Raw genomic sequence first — 10,563 nt, forward strand, 5'->3', positions numbered from 1 at the left:
ACAGCTGCTTGTTCTAAATAATCCAAGTCCATGCAGCTGTTTTTATGTATCCATCACAAACTCCATGTTTAGAATTTGTTTTCTGACAGCAGATGATGATCCCCCTGAGGATGCAGGAAGGGAGTCAGGCAGGCCGCCTGGCTCCCACTCATCTTCTTCTCAGGTGGATGGTCATGCCTCTCCAAGCCCTGCCCCACCCACACTGGATGGATCCTCTTCTAGTCATGATGTTCCCCGTCCCTTTTCTGTGTCACCGAGCTCCGGGGACCGACTGTCAGGAGACCACATTCTTCACAAGCAGCTCCTGTCCCCTCACTTTAAAAAGGAGGGGCTCATGGCTTTTCCCACTGCCCTCTATGCAGCCAAAGTTGCCCTCATGTCGGCCAATCAAGGGTCTGTGGGGGCTGGCAGCGTTGACACTGGCTTACCCAGTGACCAGTCAGAAAGTGGCAGCTCGACTGCAGGAGACGAGGACCAACTCGATACGGCCGAGATCGCCTTCCAGGTGAAGGAGCAGCTGCTGAAGCATAACATTGGCCAGCGTGTGTTTGGCCACTATGTGCTAGGCCTCTCCCAGGGCTCAGTTAGTGAGATTCTAGCAAGACCCAAACCCTGGAGGAAACTGACTGTGAAAGGCAAAGAACCTTTTATTAAGATGAAGCAATTCCTCTCAGATGAACAGAACATCCTAGCACTTAGGACCATCCAGGTCCGCCAAAGAGGTGAGTTGAAAAGACAGCAGCAGATCACTGCATACATGATGTCTCTGGTGAGAACAAACAGGATAGAGCACTTGTTTTTCTTTTTGTTTTTTTTCTTTCGACACCAAAAAATACAGCTTTACAGTGGAATCAGCGAGTGTGAGTGAAGTGTCTGAAGTGTCATTCATATTTATCCACTGCAGTGTACAAATATAATTAAAGCAAACGGTACTAGTTTTCAATCTTGTTGTCAATAAATCCACTCGAAAGAGAGAAAACCTAAAATGCAATGAATCCAGCTAGCAAGTATAGTTTGTAGCCAAAATATAGTATGTCATACTTCTCTGTGCCAAAGCTCCATTGTTTCTCATAAACACATCAGTGATCACTTGTAAATTGTTTGTTGTGATCCACCTGCAGCAGATAATTGGATCGAATCATCAAAGAGACCATTGAGTTGGAACGAAAAGGGTTTCTACTAGCTGTGATAGAAAATACTAGTAGTTTGCTTTATTTATACATACATATATATGTATTTTATGTGACATATATATATATGTATATATATGTGTGTGTGTGTATTATTCATATATATGTATATATATGTATAAAATACATATATATAAAGTTTAATAAACACAGTCCATAATATATACTAGAATTTGCTTCATGTGATCATTTAGGTAACACACAAGTAACACACGTAGGTGCTGCAAACAGTGGTACACCAGGTGACATGTTAAATCACACACTGTATTTTAGATCAATTGGACATAGAGTACACAGTCCTGCTGCTGTAACTAAAGTGCCAAATGTGTATTAGTCCACAACTAAAAATAGTTTTACGCGGTTTGAGTAACGTCGGCTTAAACTTACTGTACACAAGTGGTTCTGCATAAGCCAGTGGTTTTTAACAACCAGCAGTTCGTGTTACGTTTGCCTTTACTTTTGTTTTTTCACCACATGGGCTGAGAATTTGATTATTTTAGGAAAGTTGTTTTAAGTGTGTTTAAAGGATTTGGGAGTGTATAGAGCTGTGATGTACTATTACGTCTTTTGAGCACATCATCACACTCTTGTTTTGGTGGCTTAGCTGGACCTGTGTACGTTAAAAGCTTCTAATCTACTTGGACCTCATCCTTGACTTCTTCAGGCTTCCTCTGCCATGTTTGTAGTGTTACTTTTAAACTTTGTTTTCTCCCTAGTTTCACAGCTTTTGAAAGTTGAGTTTCCCGTATACTGCAACCTCAGACAGCACATGCTCAAAGGCAGCCATTGATCTTCCACTCAAAAGCAAAGCTTTGGAACTGCTCTCTGATCAACCATCCCACTCACCCCCCACCTCCCTCCTCTCTCTCTCTCTCTCCATTACCCTCTGTGGCAGGGAGCATCACTCCGCGCATCCGAACTCCTGAAACTGGGTCAGACGACGCTATTAGGAATATCCTAGAGCAGGCCAAGAAGGAGATCCAGTCTCAGAGGGGAGGTGAGGATGGAGCTGCAAGTCACAAATCACAACTAAAAACCATATTGATTTTTATTTTACCATTTTATGACTACTTTATTGTATCTAAATTGGAAAGGTGATTTAAGTGTGCATCACCATCATCATGTGGGTTTTTCTTGTTTAGGTGATGGAAAGCCATCACTGAACAGTTCATCAGGCAGAAGCAGTAATGGAGCAGGCAACAGCTCTGATGAAACCATAAAAAGTATCCTAGAACAGGCCAGGAGGGAGATGGAGGCCCAGCAGCAGGCCCTGATGGAGATGGAGGTATGCGGAAGGGCCTCCACAGCTAGCTCAGGAGCTCAGGTAGAACGCCTAGGACCACCGGAGCGCTCCAGAGGCCTACCTTTACCCATCTCCATCAAACAGGAGGAAGGGGGCTGTGTTACTGTGTGCACAGCCAACCACATCAGTAGCCCCCAAACGCCCCTCAGTGTGCTGTCCCCAGCTGCCTTTGTCCAAAACATCATACGTAAAGTCAAATCAGAGATTGGTGAAGCAGGCACCTACTTTGACCAACACTGGTCTCAAGAGCGGGGACCCATTGGGCTTGGTGGTGGAGGTAACGTTCGGCCCTTTAATTCAGTTTCCCCTTCCTTGTCTTCCTCTTCCTCTGGGCCCTCCTCTGCCTTGCCCAGAATGTGGCCTCGCCTAGAGAACGGTGAGGGTCATTCAAACAGTGAGGAGGCCTCTGCAGCTGAGGATGAGCTGGGGCTGGGCCGGCCAGTGGAAGTGAAGTTGGAGTCAGACACATCTGTAAGCGGTGAGTCCCCAGGGCCCAGTCCAGGACGCCTTTCCTACTACCCTGCGTACATCCCACGTGCCCTAAAGCCCACTGTGCCACCGCTGACTCCAGAGCAGTATGAAATGTACATGTACCGGGAGGTGGACACCATTGAGCTGACCAGGCAGGTGAAGGAGAAGCTGGCAAAGAACGGCATCTGTCAGAGGATCTTCGGTGAAAAGGTCAGATTTGGTCTTTCATGCAAGGAGAGAGGTGTGTGGTTTCAGATGGCATGAAATATTACACAAAAATAACCAATAAGTATACACAAAACACGTCTTTATTATTTTACCCAACAATGTAAACAAACCCTCAAATCATCCATGTGAAAAATTAATTTCCTCTTTTAAATGTAATATCAGGTTCCCCCACTTAGCAGGATTTATTGCAAAGCTTTTTGTAATTTAATAATATTTTACATTGACATAATTTCAGCCTGCTTTTATAGAAAAACAAATCTGTAGGTTTTTAAGCAAGAACTGCTTCAGTCCAACTAGTGCATTTCTATTGAGTTCAGGACAAGGCACTGACAAGGCCACTCCCTGACTTTTTCCCCCTTTGAGAATAGATGCTTTTTTCGGTTTGGATCATTTTCCACAGCTCGTGGGCAGATTTTTCTTTAAAAATTGTTTGGCACTGAGCAAGGTTCATGCTACCCATAATAACTAATGATAACACCCCCACTCCCAACACCCCCACTCCCTCCACACTACAAGCACCTGTCTGACTGGATGGTGTGATAATGGTATCAATGTTTTCTTCATCTACAGCTCTGCACAGCTATTTCAGCCCTATAGATCTTTGCTTTTAGACTAAGGCACTATTTCCCTTACCCCAGAAATTCTGGAACTAGTGTCATCTTTAAAGTCACATATTTTACTAATCTCTCCATAGCAAAAAATCTGAAAAGCCTTCAAGTGCGAATACAAAAGGTTGTCTGCTACTTTCTTTTCAATCTTATTTTCCCACGTGTTTCCCATTGTTGACAGGAATTAACAGTCCTTAGCTGAGAGGCTGTGATCTTTTAAGACTTCCTGGATGCTCCCTGGGAGAGTCTGGACCTGCATTTTATCCCACTACAATATTGTACCACGTACTACTACCATGCATAATACATAGTACTTACTGTGCTTTGGTGATTTTTGTAAGCCTCACCTCTCCTCTGGAATTTTCTTTGTGGTGCATTTTGCTTGTATGAATTAGTTGTCTCCTGTGACTCTAATTGCAATTTTCATTATAGGTTTCTTCTTCCTCATCAAAATCTACTTATCAGTCAACTGAGGAACTTTTTAATGAAGGAATAAAAAAGTGTATTATTAAGTGTTATTATTTATTTTTTAAAAATTCTGTAAAACATTGAACCATTTTATGTTATAGATACTATAGATGGTAACAGAAGAAGTGTAAAAAGATAACTGCATTTCATTTGCATTTCACTTGCTCAACGCAAGGAATGCATCCTCAATGTTCTATTATGTTTTGTTAGTTCAATTTCAGCAAATATGACTTTATTTTCAGCAAATTCCTCAGGGTGTTTTCTTCGGTATGTCTGTGATTTGTCAGAGTTTGTTTTGATAAAATGGAAGTTCCAAAAGTGCAGATTTGGTAATGTTAAATCGTGATTCTCTAAAAATCCATTGTCTAAACAATTAACCTTTGAGATATTGAAAGATAATATTAAACTCAGTTACACTTAGGTCTGTATATATATATATATATATAATATAGGTCTGCACTTTTATATGAGCTTGTTTTTTGGCACTTTCAGGTATGTGTTGATAAAAATATAACAGCAAAAAATGAAAAACAAGAACGTATCCTTTTTAATTGTTCCCTGCTGATATATGAGCACACATATTTTCTCACTGAACTATACAAATCATAATGTAGCAGTTCATAATAATCAGTGGGTAGGTTTTCTTTTCACTTTAATAAATTGTGCTACTTGTCTAACTGAATTAATTCTATCAAATAGAGTTGCTGCAACAGAAATCTAAGGTGTTTTGCTTCCCTCTAGTGGATGTTTGCTGGAAGTGTGTTACTGTTGCTCAAAGTTGTGAGCAGAAATATATCCTTCTTGCAAGATAATAATTTGTGAAAATCAGTTACATCAATACCAATGGTTCTATTCATATTATATGTAGTTTTTGTTATCACAAAACATTAACCTGCAGTTTTGTGGAACAGGTGCTGGGGCTTTCTCAAGGCAGCGTGAGCGACATGTTGTCTCGGCCTAAACCCTGGAGCAAGCTAACTCAGAAAGGCAGGGAGCCCTTCATCCGCATGCAGCTGTGGCTACTGGACCAGCTTGGCCAGAGTCTCAGCCAGCCCCCCAACCAGGTCCATGCTCAGGGTAAGGCTATGGTTGCACTCATGCCGTAGGAATAAATGAACAAAGAATCCTACTCATGATGATTGATAAGTTAGATTTGACAAAATTTTTCTCTGCAGTATTTCACCCCACATTAAATAGGGATTTTTCTAATAACATTTTTGTAATTCCTCCCGGTTCCAGATAAAAGCCCAGTGACAGCCCAGTCCTCGCCCTCTCCACCGCCTAGCCCAGAGAGCCACCCAAGTCCACTGGTAGAGCCTGTCAGCCTCTCCTTGGAAAGCAGCAAAGAGAACCAGCAACCTGAAAGCCTCGGGCTAGGGCTGCCCCCCCACACAGAAGGTGGCAAGTCAACTCCCAGCCTCATGACACTGCACCAGTCCACAAACCCACTCGGTATCCAGGAGCTGGTGGCGATGTCTCCAGAGCTGGACACCTACGTCATCACAAAGAAGGTCAAAGAGGTGCTAACAGACAACAATTTAGGTGGGTCTGAGTTTACGCTGTGGGGATTAAGCTGACACTCCTTAAGAATGCAGACACAAGTTGGGCATGCCATGCATGTTTGTCTCCTCACAGGCCAGCGTCTTTTTGGGGAGACCATACTGGGTCTGACTCAAGGCTCAGTGTCTGACCTACTCTCCAGGCCCAAACCATGGCACAAACTAAGCCTGAAAGGAAGGGAGCCATTTGTCCGCATGCAGCTATGGCTCAATGATCCTCACAATATAGACAAGTTGAGGGCTATGAAGAAGATGGAGAAGAAAGGTGGGGACAGAGTGTATTGTCTAATATCTTTTAGTACACATAAGAGAATTTTTTGTGTTTTGTATATTTAATGTACTGTAAATGTCAATGTGTTCTTTCCAGCGTATTTAAAAAGGCGGTATGGGCTGCTGAGCACTGGCTCAGACAGCGACTCACCAAGCACTCGTTCTGAGTGTGTGAGTCCAGCCTTGGCCTCCCTGGAGTTGTGCCCTTACAGTCAGGTGAAGAAGCCTCGGGTTGTCCTGGGAGCCGAGGAGAAAGAAGCGCTGAGGAAGGCCTACCTCCTGGAACCCTACCCCTCTCAGAACACCATTGAGATGCTGGCCTCCCAGCTCAACCTTAAAACCAACACTGTCATCAACTGGTTCCACAACTACAGGCCAGTCCATTGACATTTATGACTTTTGTTAATTGCTGCTTCTGTTATTTTTTTTAGATATTTATTTTCCATTGGCTGCAACTGATAATCTGAAATATAAATTAGAAATGTAAATGTAAAAACCCTGACACTGAGTATGACTCTAAGTAATAGTGTTTGTGTGCAGGTCTAGAATGCGACGGGAGGTGCTAATGGAGGGCCTACCAGACAATGACACAGATGCTGAGCATCGCAGCTACTCTCCTTCTGTGACGCGAAGCCCTAACTCTGATGGAGAGGAGAGGAGGCTGCAGCAGCCCTCAGGACACATCCACTCCAGCCTTCCTCTTAATACCGCACTGCCTCATGTCAAAATGGAGGCAATAGACAGGGAAGATGAGGGTGAGGAGGGAAGGGAGAGCTCCATAAAACAGTTGAGAGCTCATTGTTTTTCCACAGCAGCACCTTTCCCTCAGTTGAATAACGACGACTCCGTTACTGGCTGTCGTGAGCCCCATTTGGCTGGTCAGAGCCTGAGACAGGAAGATGGTATGGGCAGCCAGGCTCAAGGGCTGTACCCTGGAACAGTGTCTGTAGATGGCCCACAGAGAGCCAGTCAGTCCAGGCATGAAGGGGATGACGCCGGAAAGTCACCTGTAGACCCGGTTAGCTTCAAGGCTTCGTCAGAGCCCTGCCGCAGCAGCCTGGAGGTCTCCCTTAACTCCCCCTCTGCTGCATCGTCACCCGGCCTCATGATGTCAGTCTCCCCCATCCCTTCCTCTTCCGCTCCAATATCGCCCTCGCTACCAAACCCACCTGCAACAAGCACCAATCACAGCCTGGACCCTAACCAGATCCCTCACTTCCAAAGCCCCAAACTCAACAGAAGCACTCAGAGACGCAATGAGAAAATGGCCAACCTCAATAACATCATCCACAGGCTAGAGAGAGCAGCCAATCGAGAAGAAACACTGGAATGGGAGTTTTAAGCCTCTCATTTTAATGACGACCCTCACAGCACACAGGAGAGTCTCAGACAGATGCTTCCTGAAGACTATGAACAGACAGCTTCAGAAGGCATGTCCCCTCAAACTGATAACTTATTGGGAACAGCAACACAGAGCTAAACATGAGGCTGAATTCCCTGCAAAAACTTAGAGTTGGAAAAAAATTTATAAATGTTATTTGTTTTTTTGATAATGCATACTACTTTGAAATATATGTGACAGCACTAGCTGTTGTTTTACCTACTGGACTTGACATAAAGACTTTTGCAGCTATGGTGTCATAAAATGTACACTGAAGTTCTGTAGATTGCCACTGGGTGAGATTAAAAAAAGACCCCTGTCTTAAGCCATTAAAGCACTATAACTATTTGAAAAGAGACATTGACCAAATTTGCTACTTTTTGAATAGCAATTTTTCAGATTTTGTCTGTAAGACTGAACAGTTTAAGTCAAGTAACGTAAAATCCTATTACTGACTGAGGGATAGTCCTTTAAGACTCTAAATATTCAACATCTTGTATGTAATTAGTTTCTTGGTGATATGTTTTGAAATATTTGTAACTCACACGTATAAAATGTGGTTGTACATGTTGTAGAATTGTCTGCAATAGCCCTCTTTAAACCTGATGTAGCATGGTACTCACCTGACCCTGTTATTCTCTGTAGTTAGTCACCTGTGATTATACTTGATCAAAAACAAGAGGAAAAAAAGGTAAAAACCCTGCAAAAAATAAGAAAAATGGAAATGTTAAATTTAATGAGTAGAGTACTTTTAGTGTTTCGTTTTCTTTTAGTTTTCTTTGGATAATCCTCGAGGTTTACAGTTTAGGGCCCTTGTGCTTTTTGTAGTAAGTGAAACATTACTACACTCGAGCACAGTTTACATGATTTCTTTCAGACTTACCTCTCTTACCCTCTAAGGCACTGGTTCCCAGACTGTAATGGGCCAAGACACAGGACACCTGGTTTACCTCAGATTATGTTGATGCACATCATGCTATCACCTTGCATTTCATTTTTATACATAAACATAAGCCACACTTATTTGAATCAATGGAGGGAAAGTATGTGTCACGCCTCAGACATTCAGAGATCAAACATAAGTTTTAATAAGACTTTTGCAGAAAAATAAGCTGCTGTTTGAAGAGATTCAGAGGTAATAACAATTGTATATAATGCTTATCCTCACAGGTAACACCTGCTTGAGTGCACTTTCTCAATATGGGTCATTTGATGTAGCTAAAATGTTAATACAACACACTAATGTCTAGACATTAGGAAGGCATTCAGCAATTTTTGATAAACCACAAGTCAGCGATGTGAATTGAGCTTGGGGAATAATTGGGGCTGAAGCTTACAGTGTTTGAGAGCATGAGGCGTACAGTATGACCCCTCATCAACATGGAAACCGTCCATCTGTAAGTACATTATATTTAGGGACGCTAATTTTTACAGGTATCCCCTCATATTATCTTTGACCACTTGTGTATTGTGTCTGTAGAGGTTTCTTTGTCATGCTTGCAAGATGTTCTTTATGTATTTTGCCTCTATTTTATACTCAGAACAGTTAACTAGATATTCAATACCTCGTGTATGAACTACTTACAGCACTTAGATTTTGATAATTGTGAGGACTCAAGAAAATTTTAAATATCAACATTATCCTAACTTAGTGTCCACGAGTCTTTGCCTTTACTGTATCGTTGAAGTTGGTAGTAAACACTTGCACACGTCTACATAGTTCAGAGGACTTGGATTGTATTATGTAGAGATATATATTACGCAATTACTAAAAAATATCTTACAACCTTGGAACAAAATGTGCTGATTATATTGAAATAAGAGTGTACAGATTTAATAAACCAAACCCATTCAAGCCAGTGCTGGTCTGGCAAGCTTGCCCACATTTTAGACCTTCTCTCAGGGTAGTCTTGCTTTTTAAAGCTTTACTGAAACGGTTGCTCTCATCCGTGGTAGTGACTATGATAAACATTATGTGGAGTAGAGAATGATTCTGTTACATATTAAATGGACCCGTGAAAGTTGTTTGTATATGGGATTTACAACTTTCACCGAAAACAGTGGCTTGTTGGAAAGTCGTTGCTGTTTTGTAATTCATTACACAGATGTGTCAAAGTACAATGTAGACTGGAACTACCAGGATGAGGCTAATGGGTTGCATTTTTAAGATCAGTAGACTTTGCTCTCTAAAATACTGTTCTTGTTTTCTCTTCGAGCCACAGAAGATTGTTCTTTGGTTTTTGTACCACCATGTTTTGTGCATAATATACTGTATGATTAGAAGTGTCATTTCCTATGTGGAAATTTCATTGTCTTTCATGGTAACATGGGCATATGATGGAAAAGAAATCTATTTACCCAGACCATTATCTCCTCATGTAAAGCTCATCTCATTGTTTTGCATGCAAATCCATTCTAGTCACATGACAAGGGATAGACTGTGTTTTTGTGTTGTTGTTCTTGCACAGGGACATGGAATCAGCACTTAAAATATTTTTACATTAGTGAAGTTCATGCATGATGCAGCTGATAAATTCATGAACTCAGTCAAATCAGAATACAAAATTGAACCGTAAACATTATTTCCTGATAAATATTTAAATCAAGATTAGTTTGTGCCATATCATACGCCTTATGCATTATCCTCACAGGAGAAGTGACTTGTGATCTAAGCGTAGGGCTTTTCGTTACCCAGTTCAAAAAAAGCAAAGCTTATTTGTAAAGGCCCTACACATTAGATGGGTTTTATTTTATAATTGACACTGGTCACTAAATAATGGGATTATTGGTCAACAAAATAGGAAGCATTGCATTCAGGGGTGTTAAGAATAGAATTATTAACAACTCTGACACTGCAGGTTCCTCACAATGAAAATATTTCATTTGAAAGTCAGCTGTGAGCCAATAAAGAGAAGTGTCCTGCAGGCTTGAATAACTATCTAATGCCTCATGTCAGGCTTTTTAATGTTAAAGAATGGATAAAGGTATGCCAAGCTTGGATTGAATTTGCATATGTAAGCCATCATTCAATACATAATTGTTTAAGAGCCTGTGTGTGTTGTGTTTTATTTCTAAATGATGATAA

General features: G+C 41.6%; 1 protein-coding gene across 10 annotated transcripts in view; it reads left to right on the forward strand.

Annotated features, from left to right (window-relative positions):
- The window catches only part of cux2b (cut-like homeobox 2b), an 84,774-nt gene extending 74,249 nt beyond the window's left edge, over window positions 1–10,525 (forward strand). For 9 of the 10 annotated variants that reach the window (XM_067522100.1, XM_067522105.1, XM_067522106.1 and 6 more), the window contains 8 exons: window positions 90–722; window positions 2,086–2,187; window positions 2,333–3,174; window positions 5,180–5,345; window positions 5,508–5,810; window positions 5,904–6,092; window positions 6,195–6,471; window positions 6,638–10,525. In XM_067522100.1, the coding sequence (XP_067378201.1) occupies window positions 90–722; window positions 2,086–2,187; window positions 2,333–3,174; window positions 5,180–5,345; window positions 5,508–5,810; window positions 5,904–6,092; window positions 6,195–6,471; window positions 6,638–7,439 (3,314 nt within the window). In that variant the 3' untranslated portion in view covers window positions 7,440–10,525. The remainder of the gene's footprint in view (window positions 1–89; window positions 723–2,085; window positions 2,188–2,332; window positions 3,175–5,179; window positions 5,346–5,507; window positions 5,811–5,903; window positions 6,093–6,194; window positions 6,472–6,637) is intronic. The other variant, XM_067522101.1, reaches the window with a different exon arrangement.
- The last annotated feature ends 38 nt before the right edge of the window (window positions 10,526–10,563 follow it).

Source organism: Channa argus, chromosome 11, assembly GCF_033026475.1.
Source record: "Channa argus isolate prfri chromosome 11, Channa argus male v1.0, whole genome shotgun sequence".
NCBI lineage: Eukaryota > Metazoa > Chordata > Actinopteri > Anabantiformes > Channidae > Channa > Channa argus.